The sequence below is a fragment of the Tupaia chinensis genome, unplaced genomic scaffold (assembly GCF_000334495.1).
Source record: "Tupaia chinensis unplaced genomic scaffold, TupChi_1.0 Scaffold000044_1, whole genome shotgun sequence".
Taxonomy (NCBI): domain Eukaryota; kingdom Metazoa; phylum Chordata; class Mammalia; order Scandentia; family Tupaiidae; genus Tupaia; species Tupaia belangeri.
In genome coordinates this window covers 1,651,338-1,672,164 of record NW_006159500.1, presented here as the reverse complement: position 1 = coordinate 1,672,164, position 20,827 = coordinate 1,651,338, and the positions used below count along the sequence as shown (strand labels likewise).

Sequence of the window (20,827 nt, the reverse complement as noted above, 5' to 3'; positions counted from 1 at the left end):
GCAAAGTGTGGATCATGGGTCCGTGCCCCCGAAAAAAAAAAAAAAAAAAAAAAAAAAAAGAGTCCCCACCTACCTATTTGCCTGCTAGGAAAAATGCCACCTCTGTCATCCAGGTATCACTTCTGTATGTCTCTTTGGCAGAGTCTGGGCCACAAGTGCAATGTGAGGGAGTTTGGGAAATGGAGGCTTCAGCTTTCAGCTTTGTAGCATGCTGCAAAGAGAAGAGGAGTGGAGTTGTGTGAGCCATGTACGCCATCACTCTCAGCATCATACTCTGCTGTAAGCTTCTCAGCTGGACTGGAAACTATCAGAGGCCAAGGCCATGAGATTTACTGTTTCAGAAGCCCCTACACTTAGTAGAATGTCTGGTGAACAGTGGGGGAAAGAAGGAAACAGGAAGGAAGGTCAGGACCAGGTCAAGACAGTGTCTACAGGTGGAAGATATCAGTTTTGTTTTGCTATGAAGTTTATTTTACTTCATTATTTTATGAGAGAAAAAAGAAGGAAAAAAAAAACGTCTCAACAGGTTCTGGCTACGCTGTGATCCTGCTCCCAGTCAGCCAGGATCCCGGGTGCCCAGCACGTTCAGGTCTACCCAGCATCTACATCCAGGAGTCCCATAATGGCTCCAGTATCCCACAGTGGGGCCCTATTGCCTGCACCACTGTGGCTGGCCAGAAATGTACTTTTGTTTTATGATATTTAAAATCTAAGATGAAATGAAGCAGAGACAAACACTAAGAATTATTATTTCCTACTAGTTTTTCATTTCAGATGTCTTTCTTCATTTCTATAGCTATGGGTCAAATAGTTCAAATTCTTTGGAGAAAATTGTCTCCTAATTGGTGCCTCGCTCAATTTCCCTGCCTTACCCCCTACACTTTCCAATTCTTGGATGACCACACTACAATCCCTACTCCTCCACTCTCCTCTCGGGACTTTGGGCATGCACATACATACACCAATGTGAGTTTTAAGCCACTGGGTCTGGGACTCAAACCACAGTCAACTACACAGGACTCCAGCAATGTAACCATTATGCCATCTGCTGGTCTCTGACAAGCTGTTCTTTAATGATTAGGCATTTTGCGTCTTTCTTTTCTTCCCTAAGCCTGTATTTCTATTCTGCTTCCATCAAAGAATTCCATCTTATTATGACATATTTTTATGTGTAAAAGTCTTATCAATTATCTTTATTATCACAATAAAGAATATATGATAAAAATACATGTGTTTTAATTGTTTAACCATGAAGATATTTTTAAAAATTATTCTGGATTGGGGACCAGCAAATGGCGTAATGGCTATGTAGCTGGACTTTCATGTAGTTGACTGCAGTTCGAGTCCTGAACCTGGTGGCTTAAACTCAAATCGGCCACGTGTGTGTGCGTGCCCAAGATCCCGAGAGGAGAATGGAGAAGAAGGAATTGCAGCGTGGCCATGCTCCCTTGGGGGTGATTTCTCACTTTCTATCTCTCTGTCTCTATCTTTCTGGTGAGCGCACGTGCTCTATAGCAAAAACCTCTTCAGAAAAAAATTATGCTGGACTGAGTTATCAGTTCAATTAGTATTGGCATTCTATCCATAAAAACAACATAAATATGTTATAAATTTTGATAAGTAATCATTACATGGAAAAAATTAATTTTTATCTTAAATGTCTCTCTTAATGAGTGGATTGGGACTAGCTAGTTTGCTAAAATTAAGTCAGGTATCTGTACTGAAGACTGAGTAGTTCAAGTCATGGACTTGGTAGCTTGAAAGTCATGCTGGGAGCATGTGTGTGCATGCCTCACATCCCAAGACGATAAATGAAGGGACTGTAGCATGGCCATCTCCCCCACGGGGATGCTATCTCACTTCTCTTTCTCTCCCATGTTCTCTCTTTCTCTGTATCCATCTCTGGCAAATGCACATGGCCTAAAGCAGAAAATTTAACTTTTGTCCCCCTCCCAGGAGTCAATAAAGTGCATTTTTACAGGTTAAAAAAAATTGTTTCAATATTTCTTTTCTGGATGGTATATGTGGTCATCAGACAGAGAGAGAGAGAGCACCCCCCAATGCGGTATGATTATACTGTAATCCTTTTTCCTCTATTTCTTGATCCTAAAAGATTATGGGCACACATATACATGCACCAGCATGTATTTCTAGTCCCTGAGACCAGGGTTTGAACCATGGTAGACCATGTGGATCTGGCCCCCTACATACAAAGCTTAACTACTGGAGCCAGCAGAGCATTTAAACTTTTTTATTTTTAATTTGCTACAGGGTATGTGCACTCACAAGAGAGAGAAAAAGAGAAAGTGAGAAAGCAGAAAGCACCCTCCAGGGGGATGGCCAGGCTTGAACCACAGTCAGCCATGCAAGATCAGCTGCTTTAACCACCACACTACCAGTTGGCCCAGCAGTATATACTTCTAAAGTGGTGGGCAGGAGCAGAGTGTTGGTCTATTATTCTTGTCATTCCATAGCCAAACAAAAACTTCCTCCAAAGCTGAGCTGTCAGTTCTAAACAAGCCCAGAGATTCTGATCAAGAATGTCTGCAGTGGGGGAACCTATATGTCTAACACATATCCCAAGTGATTTGGATGCAGATGGTCTTGAAGCTACAATTTGTGCAACAGTCACCTAAAGAGAAAGCATACTGGGAAAATTATAAGCTAAAATTTGTAGCAGTGTTTATAAAATAAAAAGTTAAGAACTAAATGTGTGTTAATTAGTTGGCTTTGGAGCAAGCTTGTCCCACTATGAAGTGCATGTATTACAAGCTTAGTGTTGAGTTAAACAGGAGGAGCATAACATTGCCTATAATGAGCACCTCCAGAGATCCCTCCCTCATGTCCAAATGTAAGCAAAACTGACATGCTCACCCTGTGCTCCTGAGTCTGTGGGTTTTCCCATGAGAGAAGAGGAGTTACTAATTCTCTCTACCATTCCTGTAACACATCCTTAAGACAATCTGCTGTACAAGCTACTTCATAGTCTTAACACTTGGAATTAAGAAAAACCTGATTTTAATTTATTTTTTACTTGCTAGAAGGTGAGTATGCTCACCAAAGAGAGAAAGAGAATGAGAGAAGGAACGCAGCCCTATCCTCCCTCAATGTGGTCCTGCTGCAAACCGCTTCTCCATTTCTCCATCCTTTCAGGATTTGGGCTATGCACACATATGCACTACAAACTCCTAGGGCTGGGATTCTAACCATGTGGTCAGCCATGTGGGATCCAGCTCTCTGAACTACCAGGCCACAGGGCCAACTCAAAGAGAAACCTCATTTTAGCAAGGTATTTACTGTCAAAGAATGCCTGGCCTTGTTGTTTTGGGGTTTTGTTGTTGTTGTTGTTTAATTTGCCAGAGGGCATATATAGAAAGACAGACAGAAAGAGAGGCAGAAGGGCAAAGCAACCACCAATGGGGCATGGTCATACTATAATCCCTTCTCTTCCATTTCTTCAATGTGTTGGGATTTGGGGCATGACACACACATGCCTGGCATGATTTTTCAAGCTTCTGGATCCAGATTTTATTTATTTATTTTAATTTTTTTCATATTTTTTAGTTTTGCTGTGGGATACATGCACTCAACAGATAGAGACAGAGGGAAAGTGAGAAATCACCCGCCAACCCCCAGTCATGCCACAATCTCTTTTCCTCCATTCTCCTTTACATTTTGGGCACTCATGCACATGCACCCAGAGTGTTTTTTCAAGCCTTCAGGTCCAGGACTCAAGTCACACAGTCAGCTATGTGGAATCCACATAGCTTAACTATCACACCACTGGCTGGCCCCTGGGTCTAGGATTTTAACGGCATAGTCAGTCATGTGAGTTCCAGCTGCCTTAATCACCAACCACAGAGCTAGTTTCTGCCTGGAGTTCTTCAGAAACTTTTTTTTTTTTAAGGTGGAGTGATCTATAAAGAGCATGAATAAATCAATTCATCCTCTGACGCATTGTAACACAGAAGAAAACACCTGCATATTTACATTTGCAGTATTTATACAGTAGTGTTCATAATGCAGTTTTGCTGTAAAATACAAAGCAAGAAGCTGAAAAAGTAATGAGCAGGGCTAGCAGGTGTGCACTGGATTCCCACATAGCCAACTGTGTTTCAAGTCCCGGACCTGGCAGCTTGAAAATCACGCCAGTGTGTTTTCGTGCATGCTCAACCATAAAGAACAGACTGTACATGATCACTCCCCCGGTGGGAGGGAGGTGATTTCTCACTCCCCTCCCCCTCTCTCTGGCAAGTGTACGCACCCTATGGCAAAAACCTCAAAAGAAAAAACAAGAAATGAACAAAAGTAATGTCACTGGGAAAAAAAAGTGATAACCTTTTTATTTTTAGAATTATTATTATTATTATTTATTAATTTGCTATAGGGTATTTGTGCTCACCAGAGAGAGAGAAAGTGAGAAAGCAAGCAACCAGATCCAGAACTCAAACTGTGGTTAGCCATGCGAGAGTCCAGTACCTTAACCACCACACTACCTGTTAGCCCCCAAAGTGATAAACTCCTTAAAGTACAAGATTTTTAGTATACATTAACTTGTTAGATTTGTAGTAAATTTTTTTTGTTGCAAATAATTATTTTATTTAACTTTATTTATTTTAATTTGACCAGAGAGATACAGAGTGAGAGAGAGAGAAAGTGAGAAAGCAAGCTACCAAGTCTGGGACTCGAACAGTGGTTGGCCACATGGGAGTCCAGTGCCCTTAACCACCACGCCAACTGCCAACCCCAACAGTAAATGTTTAACTTAATTATTAGGTTGTCAGAAAAGTCAGGACGCATTTTAGCATACAAAAACACAGAAAAATATGTGTGACTTTCCTGACAACTTAATATCTTCAGAATTACTAAAAGATTAAAAAATATTAATGTATATTAAAATGTTATATTTTATAAAGTATTTAATATTTAACATATTATATAATATTAATATACATTAAAATTATTTACAGCAAAAGGTATTAAAGGTCTTTGTAAAGAATTCAGATCACAAGCTTGGCAATAGTGCACTTATAATCCCAGTTACTTGTGAGACTGAGACAGGACAATTGCAAGTTTGAAGTCAGTACTAACAACATAGTGAGGCCCTCTCTAAAATGAACAAACAAAAAATAAAAATATCAATTTATGGGATCAGCAGTTAGCATAATGGCTATGTCGCTGGACTCCCACGTAGTCGACCGTGGTTCGAGTCCCGGACCTGGTGGCTTAAACTCACGCCGGGCGCGTGTGCGTGCGTGCCCAAGATCCTGAGAGGAGAATGGAGGAGAAGGGATTGCGACGTGGCCATACCCCCTGGGGGGTGATTTCCTGCTTTCTGTCTCTCTGTCTCTCTCTGTCTGTTTGGCGAGCGCACGCGCCATATAGCAAAAACCTCTCCAAAAAAAAAAAAAAATCAATCTATGATGTTGAACTGATAATGTTAAAATGTACTATATATGTTGATATTTGTAAAAACAATAATTCCTTTCCCATCCACAAATACAAGATGAAGTATGAGTGTAATGTAATCTTTTTACTTTTTAATATTGAGCATTTTAAACATATGCAAAAGTAGACAAGTATAATCCCATATATCTACCAATATATGACTCTCATACCCACACTGGAATTTTTGTTTGTTTTTAAAGAATTATTTTATTTAACTTTATTTGTTTATTATTTGACCAGAGATTGACAAAGCAAGTGAGAGAGAGAGAGGAAAATAAGAAAGCAAGCCACTAGGTCTGGGACTTGAACTGCAGTCAGTCATGTGGGAGCCCAGTGTCCCTAACCATCACGGCACCTGCCAGCCCTAGAATGTTTTAATTGAAACAAAACAAAACAAAACAAACAAAAAACAAAGAAAAACCTGTTTTCCTTTAATGCCAAGGGTGTATACACTTGAAGAAGAAAGTGCCCCCTGAGTGTGGCCATGCCATCTCCTTTCCTTCATTTCTCCATCCTGTCTGGATTCGGGTCACTCATGCACACACTCCTGGCATGATTCTGAAGTCACCAGGAGAGGACTTAAACAAATTGGCCATGTAGGTTCCAGCTCCCTTAAACACTACACTTTGAGTCTGGCCCAACACTGAATTATTTTAAAGCAAATCCCACATCATTTCATCTTTATTATTTCAGTGTATACCTCCACAAAAGTCACCTGTATAAAAACATAACCAGGGACCAGCAGATGACATAATGGTTACATTGCTGGACTCCCATGTAGTTGACTGCAGTTCAAGTCCTGGACCCAGTGATTTAAAACTCATACCGGGTGTGTGTGCGTGCGTGCCCAAAATCTGAGAGGAAAATGGATGAAAAGGGATTACAGGGTGGCCATCCCCCACCCCAGGCCACCAGGGGGGTGGTTTCTCACTTTCTGTCTCTGTCTTTCTCTGTCTCTATGGTGGGCACACATGCCTTATAGCAAACATCTCTCTAAAAAAATTTTTTAAATAACCACAATATCATTATCGTATCTTAAAAATTAACTGTGTGGGGACTAGCAGAGAGTGTAGTGGTTAAGGTGCTGGATCTCACACAGCTCACTGCACAGTTTAAATCTCAGATTCAGTGGCCCGAGAAACACACTGCACACATGTACATGTGTGACCAAAATCCCGAGACGAGAATGGAGAAGATCAGATTTTGGTGTGGCCATCCACCCGGGGGTTGAGATTGATTCTCTCTCTCTTTATAAATATATATATTTTTTCCTGTGATTGTACACACTCTGTAGCAAAATAAAATTAATATGTGGCTATTTTAAACATCATAATTTTATAATTTGCATATCAAAAGAAGGGCTCTCCTCAAAGAGTAATTTTGAAAAGTTCTAAGTGATGCCAGCATTTCTCAAAACATTTTTTGAATATTTGGATTACTTTTAGACCTTGCAATGTATTCTAAGTATCTCAAATTGTAACCAGTCTTTACTCTTCAAGAATAGACTTAAAGGTCCAGACAGTGGTGTGGTGGTGAAGGTGGTTGGAGCCCACATGGCTGACTACACAATTTGAGTCCTGAATCTGGTGGGTTGGAAAGCACACTCAGAGTCTGTGCATGCATGCCCAAAATCCTGAGAAGAGAATGCAGGAGAAAGGATTGTGGCATGGCCATCTCACTGTGGGGGATGCTTTCTTTCTTCCCATCCCCACAGCAAGCCCATGTCCTGTAGCAAATTTAAAAAAACAAAACAAAACAAAACAAAAAACGAATGGGCCAAAATATCTTTGTCTTTAGTAATAAAATTCAATGAAGACTGGGTGTAATCAGATTGGGCAGGACTGTTTTTGTTCAGAGTAACAGACTCACAGAGGCACAACTCCTTTCATGAAAGGAGTTGGACGCTTGTAAAAACCAGCTCTGAAATTACCTTCTCAAGGATCAGGGATGCTGGTGAGAGAAAGCACTCTGCTGCATTGGAAGCTGAACTGGAAGTAAGAGGAGTGAGAAGCAGCCAGCTGGCAAAAGGAAGTTATGATTAACCTTTGAACCCTAAATTCCAGTGATTCCAGGCCACTTTTGGGATTTATCTTTCATTTCAGGCCTCGTACTTTTACAAACGTACCTAGTGACTGGAATGTATACTCCCACTGGGTAGAACCACTAGGTGAATCTCTCTAGTCATCCTTTAAGACCTTGATCAAATATTACCACATTCTTTGATTCTCCCCAACACAATTAGTTGTTACATTCTCTGGTCTCAGTTGTGTATCATAGGTATCGCTTTTAACATCTCTGTGACTATATTATTTAGATATGTATATATTTTCCCAACTAGACTAGAAAATTTCATTTTTGTGTCTTTGGCACACAGAAAGTGACTGACACATAGTGGGCCTTCAGTAATCATTTGAATTCCATAGATATAATTAAAAATGTATATATATTACATGGTTTAGACTTGAGATTTTCTCATAATGTAGCAAAGTAGTTGTGATCTCCTAAACATTATAAAACAAAGCAAAGAAGAAAATCTTTATGCAAGAGCAGTTTTTGCAGTGGAATCTCTGGAAGTGTCAGATCTTGGCAGTAGAAAGTTACAGCAAGGAACTGGCCAAAGAAACATTAGCAATTTATCTCTCTTTTATTTTTATTTATTTTAATTTTTCCAGTTTGTTTTATCTGTTTCTTTCATGACACAGAGAAAGATACCCTTAACAGAGTTCTGCCATGCTACAATCCTCCCTTCAGCCTCCCAGACAGCCAGGATTACAGTTGCCCAGATACATGTTCAAGTTGACTTGGGATCTAAACCTGGGTCTCCATATGGCTCCAGTATCACACAGCAGTCCCCCTACCACCTACACTGGGCTTCCTCTTTTTCAAATAAAAATATTTCCAAATCCTTTGGGATTATAGTTTGTTTTTTTTTCCTTTGAAAGATTAATACTTAAAAGAGTGAACAAATTAAGTACAAATTGAAACTGAGTTCAAACTTAGTTGGTTCACATTTTTCTCAAAATAAATTTGAAAGGCAGGACATAAAACATAAAAATGAAGGAAACAGATGACTGTCAAGGTCTTTATGTAAAAACTACAGACATTTGAAACAATGGAAAATAGGACTTAAAATGCTCTCCTCAGGACAATTCAAATACTCCTCTTTCTTTCTCATCTTCTGCTCCAGAGCAAAAACAACCCCATTAACTCCCTGTCAAATGACTGACCTGGCCTTTGGCTCTGGAGGAAAGCAGAAGCATCTTTTCCAGTACTGTGTTCATTACTGTGTCATCCCTACCACGAGTGTGGGATTGTCTTAGGATAAGAAATAAAGGAGTCTGTGGGTAGCCCTAGAGGGTAGAGAAGAGAAAAGAATAGCCACTTCTCTCTGTAAAGAACGACTGCACATGACGTCATCAGTTCTTGGTTGAACCTGAATTTTATCTAGACAAAAAGATCTTCTGAGTCTCAGGTGGCTCACAGCATATTTTCAAGCTGGTTTTGTTTGTTTTTTAATCGGCAAATTCACAGAATCTTTTACAATCCTTGTCGGGTGGTAAATATTCTATTACACATGATTGCATGGAAATCATTTGATTTGGATACAGAAGAAAGAAGATTGAAGTAGTTGAGTAACAGGTTTGCATGGCTTTAATGGTTACATTGCACAACCTGGGCAAGGCATTCCATGACATAAAAGATTGCTATAAGTAACCTTGGAAATCCGGCCGGACTACCTAGGGACTTACAAAAGACTTCAGTGTCCGCAACCTAGGAATAGTTTCTCTGACCTCATGACACATGGCTTCTTGAATCCTGTGATCATTTCTCAACTGGAGAACATATGAAATAACTTAGCACTTGTTTTTCTATAGTTTTATAATGAAAATATATTTTCTTTAAAAAAAAGACAGAATTCAAATTTATAGCTTAAAATTAATGCATGCATAAAAAGTTGGGAATATAAAATCAGGCAAATACAGGGACCAGCAGGGACTAGCATGATGGCTACATCGCTGGACTCCCACGTAGTCGACCATGGTTTGAGTCCCGGACCCTGTGGCTTAAACTCACACCAGGCTCGTGTGCGTGCGTGCCCAAGATCCCGAGAGGAGAGAGGAGGAGAAGGGATTGCAACGTTGCCATCCCCCCGAGGGGTGATTTCTCACTTCCTGTCTCTATGTCTCTCTCTGTCTTTCTGGCGAGCGCACATGCCCTATAGCAAAAACCTCTCGAAAAGAAGAAAAAAAAATTAGGCAAATACAAATGACACTATGTGTATTTTGTTTGAAAACAGCATATTTTTTATTAAAAAATTTATTATTATTTTTAAAATTTCCAGAGGGTATATGTGCTCACAAGAGAGAGAAAATCAGATGAGAGACAGAGAGACAGAGAGGGAGAGAGAGAACACATCTCTCCAGTGACATGTGGTCATACTACAATCCCTTCTTCTCCTGTTAAGATTTGGACCATGGACACATATGCCCTAGGCATGTAAAGTCACTGGGTCAGGATTCAAACCGTAGGATTCAACCTGTAGTCAGTCATTGGGATCCTGCTCCCTTAACCATGGTACTGGCTCTGAAAACAAAGTATGTTTTGATTATTACATACAAGAAATTTCACAATCCTAAAGGAATAAGGACGAAAGTGAAACATTTATGACCCCTTTTCACTTTTTTTTTTTTTTTTTTGCCATAGGTCCAATTCACCCCCCAGGGGGGATGGTCACGCCGCAATCCCTTCTCCTCCATTCTCCTCTTGGGATCTTGGGCACGCACGCACACATGCCCGGCATGAGTTTTTTTAAGTCACCGGGTCCGGGACACGAACCGTGGTCGACTACGTGGGTGGGAGTCCAGCGACATAGCCATTACGCTAACTGCTGGTTCCCTTAATTTCTTTTCTTTTCTTCTCTTTTATTTTCTTCCTGGGATTTTGGGCACACATGACATGTACCCAGTGTGATTTTCAGCCCGTCAGGTTCTGGACTCAAACTGGTGTCAGCCATGTGGGAGTCTAATATCTTTTTTTTTTTAAAGAATTATTTTATTTAACTTTATTTACTTATTTTAATTTGACCGAGGGGTAGAGTGCAGGTGAGAGAGAGAGAGAGAGAGAGAGAGAGAGAGCAAGCAAGCCGCCAGGTCTGGGACTGGAACCAAGGTCGGCCATGTGGGAGTCTGGTGCCCTTAACCACCACGCCACCTGCCGGCCCCATGGGAGTCTAATATCTTAACCACAATGCCACTTGTTCCTGTCTGTGGGCAGAGGTTATGTGGAACCCCAAGTAGAAGTGGGTGGTGGATTGAGAAAGAACAAAGACACAGACACACAAGTGGAGATAGTGGGATCAAGCAGACTGGGTGTTTCTGATAGAGATAGCTGCAGCCCGAATCCTTCCTGGGTTTATTCTTTTATAGGGCAATGGGGGAGGAGGCAGCGGAAGGTAAAGTCAGGTGTCTTCTATTATTGACTACAGCTGTGGAGCATCTTGTGTCGCGTGGTTCTAAATAAGCCCCACCTGGCCTTCTCTGGCTAAAACATAGTTTCCTTTAATTTCTGCCAGCTGTGCAGCATTGGCCCAAGCGAATGAGTCTGTGTTCTGTGAGTCTTTAAAGGTCACCATTGTTCAGTTCAGATTAGGCCTCTCCCTACACCACCTGCTGCCCACCCTCCACACCTTTTGAAATATCAGATACCAAGGGTCAGTCTGTGGCACAGTGATGGGCAGCAGGATCCACATGAGAAAGGCCCTAGCTTTGTGTGATGGACTGTGACCTCCTTGAGCATGCCAGATATATAGGTGGGTGTGGTCCATGATTCAGGCTGGCCAAGGCTGAGTGGATTGAAGTGTGGGAATGCTGTTGAAAGCTCTGTCTCTCTTTCACGTGGAAGAAATAAACTTTTTAAAAAATGTGTCAAATACCAAAAATTAATCTTGTTTCTAGATTTCAGAGAAAGTTATAGGAGACACTTTCTTAAATTATCAGGGAGAATAAATCTTAAATATTTGAAATGATTTTTCAAAATGTGTAATATACTAATAGTTATTCTGACAATCGATGTGCTAAATTAAGATTTATTTTCCCAAAGAAGATTTAGTTTTTATTTGCTGGGTCCAACTTTTGCATATGGAAATACAAAACGATTCATTATAACTGCTGCTCTCTTATTAATGAATTCAGTTCAAATTAATAATTCAAACTTTTACTTACATATCTCTTCATACCCTTGTACTCACCCAGGGAAATCACCCACTAAAAGGACAAGAGAAAATAAATCACCCTCATTAGGTTTTTCAAAGACATTCATGAGAATAAGGCATCATTTACAAATTTATCTTAATAGTTTGCTATGGGTAGAATTATGTCAGATTTGGATTTATTAGCCATTTCTAAGTAATTCTTCTTAAAAGTTACATCAAGAAATCAATTATTTTCTAAAAAACATGATAAATGTTTTTTCTGTTTTTTTAATCATTTCAAACTTACAGAAGTGTTGCAAGAATAGGAAAAGAATACTCGGGTACTGTTTACCCATATTCACTGAAGAATACATGAGAAAGAATCATCTAGAAATGAACTTTTACTTTATTAATGAATATAAGGCATTGCTTGTAAAAAAATAAAATACTATGAGTAAAGTATTCATTTCTGCCCAAAGCATAAATAGATACTAATGGTCCAGGCCCGAAACCTAGTGGTTAAGGGAGCTGGATCCCACATAGCCAACTACACTTTGAATTCTAGTACTACAGCTTTGACAACACACTTGGGAGCATGGGCCCAAAATCTCGATGAAATGGAGAAATGCAGAAGAGATTGAAGCATGACCACACCCCATTTGGAGGTGCTTTCTCTTCCTCTGGTGAGTGTACAAGTCCTCTAACAATAAAAAAATAGTGAGGGGGGGATTAAAAAAATAAGACATCACTATATTTCAAAACATTTTTATTCTGTAATATATCTAGTAAATTGACCATCTAGAGAAACTTGGTTCAGGTTTTCAGATCTACTGATTTTTTTTCTTTTAGTGGGCCACCTCTCATAATTATTTTAGATAACGGAAGTACTTTCAGTTAGAAATTGGTAGAGTGGGCTAATTTGGGGGAACTTCATATTCTTAAAATATATCCTTATGATTTCCTCTAAACTCCACATTGCCCTCAACAAGTTTAAAAGCACATGACCAAGAAGTAAGAGGGGAGGAGGCGAGGGTGAGAGATTGCTATAGGGCACGTGCAATTGCCAGAGAAAGAGAGAGATAGAGAGCCAGAAAACACGAGACAGAAAGCACGAAATCACTCTCTGGGGGGGGATGGCCACGCCACAATCTCATCTCCCGCATTCTTCTCTTGGGACTCTGAGCACACTCGCACACCTACCTGTCGTGAGTTCCAAGCTGCCAGGTCCAGGACTTGAACCATGGTCGACTGTGGGAGAATCCAGCAATGCAAACATTACACCATCTTCTGGTCCCTACTTTTTTTTTTTAAGAGAGATTTTTTTTGAGACAGGTGCATGTGCATGTGGGCCCAAGAGAATGGAGAAAAAGGGATTGTGCGGTGGCCATCCCTTTTGGGGGTGTGATTTCTGGCTTTCTTTTTCTTTGCCTCTCTTTTTCTGTCCAGTGGGCACACCTGCTCTATAGCAAAAAGCTCTCTAAATTAAAAATTTTAAAAATCAGTTTTTCTTAAAAAAATAAGCTTTTCTTAATTTAGCAATTATTGTAATTAAAGCTAACATATCTGGATATATCATGTTAAAGCTTAAATTTGAATAACACTCTTTTTTTCTTTTCTTTTCTTTCTTTTTTTTTTTGGAGAGGTTTTTGCTATAGGGTACATGCACTTGCCAGAAAGACAGAGAGAGACAGGGAGACAGAACGTGAAAAATCACCCCCTATGCTGCAATCCCTTCTCCTCCATTCTCCACTTGGGATCTTGGGCATGCACGCACACGCGCCCAGTGTGAGTTTAAGCCACCGGGTCTGGGATTCAAACCACGGTTGGCTACATGGGAGTCCAGCGACATAGCCATTATGCTAACTGCTGGTCCCTTGAATAACACTCTTAATAATATTGTGACACGAGGTAAACGTTGGTCATAAGTGTTTATTTAAATAAAATCTGGGACCATCAGTTAGCGTAATGGCTATGTCACTGGACTCCCATGTAGCCGACCACGATTCGAGTCCCGGATCTTGTGGCTTTAACTCACACCGGGCACATGTGCATGCATGCCCAAGATCCCGAGAGGAGAATGGAGGAGAAGGGATTGTGGCGTGGCCATCCCCCCCCCGGGGAGTGATTTCTCGCTTTCTGTCTCTCTGTCTCTCTCTTTCTGGCAAGCACACGCACCCTATAGCAAACCTCTCTAAAAAAATAAATAAATTTAAAATAAATAAATAAATAAAATCTACTATCACACTGTAATGGCAAACTGTATGGTAGCTACCTCTAAACATGTTAAACAGCTATAAATATAAATATGTACACTATTAACATACTGCCATGCACTCCAAACACTGGAGAGAATTTCTTTAATTAATACTAAAAATCATTTGGTTTTACACCTAAGTTCAAAAAATACCTCAATCATTTCCTAGATTTATCATAGATGCGGAAATAAATGTGACATTTTTGGATACAGTTTGTGAAGTTTTCATCTGGGTGTGGTGTGTGATATCGACTAACTGAATATTTGAGATCATCTTGAAATATGATCCTTGTCAGTCAGGAGTTAGGAAATGTATACAAATATACTTGTTCTTGAGCTAATCCTAATGAAAACCACTGTATTGGAGCATTCTCCACTTAGCCTCCTTGAGAGCATCAGAAGGACTTAGCTACGGAGGCCACTATGTAAGAATGGGAGCAAGCAGCCATGCATCCCTATGCAGACATTTCCATGGTACTCTTGGTTCTAATAATATTAGAGGTCAAACTTTCAGTCACCATCATCTATGAATTGGCTATAAAGGAATAAAAGAATACTAAGCATCAATCTTAGTAGTGGGAAGTATAAACGCAAAGACAAAAATGAGGAGCAACCTTCCTGAGTGCTGTCACCAGATCATTTTGGTTTCTATGAAATAAGCTAGGCCTCTTCTGAGTCAGTTCCAACTGTACCAGGGAAGAGAGTCAGCTCTAAAAGTAATATTTCGTTGATCATTTGATGAATATTGAGAAGGAATTATCAAGTGGGGTAATTAATGAATTGCCTTCTCTTCCTTTTTGCTTTCTCTTCTGGAACTCACGTTATTTAATCAATTCTATTCTTGCAAGAGGAAGTCAATTATACCCCCAACTTAGAAAATAATTAAAGCAAGTATATACACTGAGAGAAACATGCTCATGGGAGATTACCTGAAGGATATAATATATTCCTATAGAGAAGCAGTCACAAACTAAGGCTGATTTTGTCCATAGAAATATTTTGCTTGTAACACGCAGTATTTAAAAAATTTTAACCAACTCTGAAAAAGTGAGATTTCAAATATAGGAGATCTGGAGACCAGCAGATGGCAAAATGGTTACAGTGCTGACTCCCACATAATTGACCATGTTTCGAGTCCCTGAGCCGGTGGCTTAAACTTATGCCAGGCACGTGTGCATGTATGTCCAGGAACCCAAGAGGAGACTGGATGGAGGAAAAGGGATTGCAGTGTGGTCATGCCCTCCTCCCCAGGGGGTGATTTCTCACTTTTTCTGTCTCTCTTTCTTTCTGGTGAGTGCTCACACTCTGTAGCAAAAAGAAAAAATAAAAAAACTTTTAAAAAGCAAAAACAAAACTCTCTCTCTAAAAAAAGTGTGTAATATATGTGTGTTTGTGTGTGTGTGTATATATGAGGTCTGAGGCCAGCAGGAGGTAGAATGGTGGTTAAGGTGCTAGACTCCCTCTCACATGGCCAACAGGTTTGAGCCCCAGACCTGGCAGTTTGTTTTCTTACTTTTCCTCTCTCTCTATCCCTGGTGAGCACATGTACCCTATAGCAAAAAATATATATATTTATGAGGTCTGGCAACATTATACCAGTATCCCCATATGGTACTATCTACTACTGGAGCTGAGAAGTAGCTGCTGTTTCATTTAGTTAGGGCAGGAGTTCTCCTGTGCACACAGTACACATGTAATCTCATAGCCAATAGGCCCTTTACTAAGTACTTGCTAGTACTTGTAGTCATCTACATTTGTGATTCCTACAATTACCCTAAAATTAGTCTGACCAGCAGAGAATTCAATGTTAGGATCACATCGTATTTTTACCATTCTAGTGTCAGTATGGCTTTTATTGATTACAGTTTGTTGGCTGTCATCAGCCTATATTTAAAGAAGCTATTATATGAAACAGCATTTAGAATCCTTTATTTTTTTTTTTTTTACTATAATGAGTATGAATTTTATGTTCCTTACAAACAGAATCTTTTATAAGAACCTATACGAGAAATTTTCTTCTGGCTTTATTAAGAGTATTAGATATACTTGTCTGAAGCAATTTGCTGCTTTCCTTTCATAAATACGGTATCTTGTGTTTCTCGTCAGTGTATTCTCTTCTTACTGATTCCTAATGACTTTGAAAGTCCAGAGACAAATCTGTAGCCCATTATTAGCAACTGTAATAGTTCTCAATGGTACATGTGTACTCATGGTAATTTAATATTTATTTTTGTCCTTTGCCTCAGCCTTCTCTTTCACTTGATTTAAAAAGTAACATTTGCTATATTTTAATAGAAGAAAATAAAAAGAAAACAGAATAAAGAATTCCTTTTTTTTTTTTGGAGAGGTTTTTGCTATAGGGCGCATGCACTCTCCAGACAGAGAGAGACATAGAGACAGAAAGTGAGAAATCACCCCCCAGGGGGGATGGTCACGCTACAATCCCTTCTCCTCCATTCTCCTCTCGGGATCTTGGGCACGCACGCACACATGCCCGGCGTGAGTTTTAAGCCACCGGGTCCGGGATGTGAACCACGGTCGACTACGTGGGGAGTCCAGCGACATAGCCATTACGCTAACTGCTGGTTCCCAAGAATTCCTTTTGATACTCGTTTTTTTTTTCTTTTTTTTGAGAGGTTTTTGCCACAGGGTATGTATGCTTGCCAGCCAGGCAGAGAGAGACAGAGAGACAGAAAACGAGAAATCACCCCCCAGGGGGGATGGTCACGCTACAATCCCTTCTCCTCCATTCTCCTCTCGGGATCTTGGGCATGCACGCACACATGCCCGGCGTGAGTTTTAAGCCACCGGGTCCGGGATGTGAACCACGGTCGACTACGTGGGGAGTCCAGCGACATAGCCATTATGCTAACTGCTGGTCCCGATACTCGATTTTAAAGAAAAGTAATACATGATCTTAGTTAGAAAATTTAAATAGTATAGAGAATAAATTAAAAATCTCTCTTCTCCCCTCCAATACTTTTTCTCAAAGATAACCATCTGCAGGGGCCAGCAGGTGGCATGGTGAACAGGGGCGCTGGACTCCCACATGGACAACCACGGTTCAAGTCTCGGACCTGGTGGCTTGCTTTCTCACTTCCTCTCTCTCTGTCTCTCTCTGATCAAACTGGAAAATAATAATGATAATAATAATAAATAAAGTTAAATAAAATAATTCTTTAAAAAAAAAAGATAACCATCTGCAGACAACATACAGACACACATACACATCTACATATCAAAGAATAGATACATCACCAAAGTAGCAAAAAACAAAAACAAAAAATTTAAAAAATAAGCAAAAAAAATCCCTTTTAAACATTTAGTATTTTATGGGAAATAGTTTAGGAATGACTTTAAAGAATGTTTTTTTGTTTTTGTTTTTTGAGAGGTTTTTGCTATAGGGCACATGAGCTCGCCAGGCAGACAGAGAGAGACATAGAGACAGAAAGCGAGAAATCACCCCCCGGGGGGGATGGTCGTGCTGCAATCCCTTCTCCTCCATTCTCCTCTTGGGATCTTGGGCACACACGCACACGCGCCCGGCATGAGTTTTAAGCCACCGGGTATGGGACTCGAACTGCGGTCGACTACATGGGAGTCCAGCAACATAGCCATTACGCTAACTGTTGGTTCCCTAAAGAATGTTATTTTCATGCTCTGAATACTAAAACTCTTCTATAATAGTTTACAGTATTAGATTTTCTTTCAAGTAAAAAGAAGACTTTACAAATATATTACTTGTAGGGCAATCAGGAAAATAATACTGACTGGGTATTTGATGATATTAAATAGTTACTGTTTTTTGTTCCCAATGATGATGTGATTGAGTAGAATCCTTATCATTTTATTTATTTATTTTTTAGTTTCCAAGTCATTTTATTCAGAATTTTGTGTTTGTTTCCTGAATCAATAAATACTATACAAAACAATGTAAAAATGGCTACCATTTTTTCTCACCTGCTCCCCCCACCTGGAGATAACCTCACTTGGGTTCTCCGTCCAGATTTGGTCCAGCAAATGAGGCTGAGTGACATGTTATAACTCCTGGAATAATAATCTTCAAAGGAGTTCAGCTGGGGTGGGGGAGCCTCTAGGTTTGGAGGTGACTAGGTTAGGGAAATGGTTAGTGCTTTTTGGGAGAAGAGACGGCACCTGGGGCAACAGCCTACCCCAAAGAAAAGGGTGTTTAAAATATTCATGTTTCCTTCTTTTGCCTCAAAAAGTGACATTTATTCAAAGAAAAAAAAAAAGAAAAAAAAAAGACAAGATGTCCATCCCTTAGCTCTCTTCCCTCCCCACTCTTGCTGCTCCCTCAGCCCTCCCCAGGACTGAACCCTGGCTGGGGCGAGGTTGCAGGACAGCCCCTCTCAGATGAGGTCAGCAACACTGAGGGGCTTCTCCTCAATGGTGGTATTGTAGAAGGTCTCAATGTCTCATAGAGTCCTCTTGTCTTCCTCTGTCACCATGTTAATAGCCACGTCTTTACGGCCAAATTGTCCACCATGGCCGATTCTGTGGATATAGTTTTCCCTGTTGGTGGGAAGGTCATAGTTGATGACTAAAGAAACTTGTTGCACATTGATGCCACTGGCCAGCAGGTCAGTAGTAATCAATACTCTGCTAGAGCCAGAACGGAACTCCCTCATGATTATATCTCGTTCCTTTTGGTCCATATCACCATGCATGGCAGACACAGTGAAGTCTCGGGCATGCGACTTCTCAGTGAGCCAATCCACCTTCCTTCGGGTGTTGATGAAGATGACCGCCTGGGTGATGGTCAGGGTTTCATACAAGTCATACAGCATGTCCAGCTTCCACTCCTCTCGTTCCACATTGATGTAGAACTGATGGATACCCTCCAGGGTCAACTGTTCCTTCTTGAAAAGAATCCGAATAGGGTCCTTCATGAACTTCTTGGTCACCTCAAGCACATCAGAAGGCATTGTAGCTGACAGCAAAATCACCTGAGTGTTGCTATTGAGCTTTTGGAATATGTCATAGATCTGGTCCCTGAATCCATGGCTTAACATCTCGTCAGCTTCATCCAATACAAACATCTTGATGTATTTGGGAGACAGGTATCTCTGGTTAAGCAAATCAAACACGCGGCCAGGAGTACCCACAATGACGTGGGGAGCTTCCATTTGTAGCTTCTGCACCTCAGCACGCACATTGGTGCCCCCAATGCAGGCATGACAGGAGGCACCCATGTAGTTCCCGAGTGCCATGACCATCTTCTGTATCTGTTGAGCCAATTCTCGAGTGGGTGCCAGGACCAAAGCCTGGATGGCCTTTAGATCTAATTCGATCTGCTGCAAAATCGATTTGGCAAATGTGGCCGTTTTCCCAGTCCCAGACTGGGCTTGAGCAATCACATCACAACCCTTGATACAAGGAAGAATGGCTCGCTGCTGGATGGCAGAGGGGTTCTCAAAACCCAAGGCATAGATGCCACGGAGAAGGGACACTGAGAGGTTCATGTCATCAAAGCTGTCAACAATCTCGTTCCAGTTACTCTCGATGAAGCCATCGGGCTCCATTCCATTGGGGCCATTGTCTCTGGATCGGGATCCTTATCATTTTAAATACAGGAACTAAATATTTACAGATAAAATATGATACTTAGGATTTCAAATAATCTGAGGCATAAAGAAGATAAAATGGGTCAATTGATACTTGTAGAAGCTGCATGATGGGCGTATAAGTTCTATTAGACTGTTCTATTCTTGAATATGTTTGAAATCTTTCATAATCAAAAGCTCACAAGCTTCAAATAGGTACTATTACATTTATTTAAATGTGGTAAAATTGAGTTTTTAAAATATCACCTATGACTCCTCTGAATCTATTTTTAAGCATTACCCAAGGAAAACGTGAAGTTTTTCAAATTATACAAGACCAGTGTGCTACTGATTTTCATAATAATTTTATTGAAATGGAACTTACATACCATGAAATGCATCCTTTTACTCTATACTCTCCAGTGGTTTTTTTAGTATGCAACATCAGTTATGCAACATCATTGCAATCTAATTTTAGAACATTTTCATCAACCCCAAAAAGAAATCCCATGCCCATTAGCAGCCCAGCATGCAATGTAATTGCAGCCTCACTGCACTGTAATCGGCTCACTCTTTCATCATGGCAATAAAAAAAAAAAAAAGCCCCTCCTCTTCTGTTTCAATATTTAATTATCTTTAAGCACTTTCCCTATTCTATCAGAAGAGTCAGCTCTCAACTATGGCAGTGACTTTTTTCTCATCTCCTTATCACACCTATAACATAAAAAAATATAATCACCTAAAGCAGACTGCAGTGAGTGCTTCCTCTTGCTTTCTCACTCCCTCCTCCTCCCTTTCTCTCTCTCTCTGGTCAAAATAGAATAATAATAAAAAAAAATTTTTTTTAAAAGTTATGTATCCCTACTCACTGATGTTGGGTGTGATCATAAGTCATGCTTTGGCCAATGGAGTCTGAGCAGACATTACATCCCCAATGTCTGAGCAGAAGCTTTAAAAGACATTGTGAGTTTCTATGGGCCCTCTTGTTTTCATTTGATTAAAATGTCAACCTTAATTTTACTTGTGAATGTGACTATCTATGAGTGGCAACCTGTTTTTTTAATAGTTCCTTTTTTTATCCCCTGGGTTTGGGGGTAGGTGTTTGCTATGTTTTTCTCATTGAAAATGAAGGAAGTCATGTTTTTATCCTGATTCTACTTCCTGTTTATTAAACTAAAGATGGAATTGCCATTATGCTGTGGAAACAGCTCATATATTTTTTTTCCTTCCACTCTTTTATGAACAGGATATAGCACAGAGGAATTCTTGCTCAGTCCTGGAATGTTTATGCATAAACAACTAATAAAAAGTGAATTTCTGGGTGGGAACCAGCAGTTAGTGTAATGCTATGTCGCTGGACTCCCACGTAGT

At 40.2% G+C, this 20,827-nt stretch overlaps 1 protein-coding gene across 1 annotated transcript; it reads right to left on the bottom strand.

Moving 5' to 3' along the window:
• Nucleotides 1–18,328: 18,328 nt before the first annotated feature.
• LOC102473040 (eukaryotic initiation factor 4A-I) lies at nucleotides 18,329–19,463 on the bottom strand. The gene has a single exon (XM_014589385.2). It carries the CDS (start codon nucleotides 19,433–19,435, stop codon nucleotides 18,329–18,331), a length of 1,107 nt encoding a protein of 368 aa, XP_014444871.1. The 5' UTR covers nucleotides 19,436–19,463.
• Nucleotides 19,464–20,827: the final 1,364 nt, after the last annotated feature.

Bases quoted from the DNA above. Each gene is read 5' to 3' on its own strand.
- LOC102473040 (XM_014589385.2), bottom strand. From the start codon at position 19,435: ATGGAGCCCGATGGCTTCATCGAGAGTAACTGGAACGAGATTGTTGAC.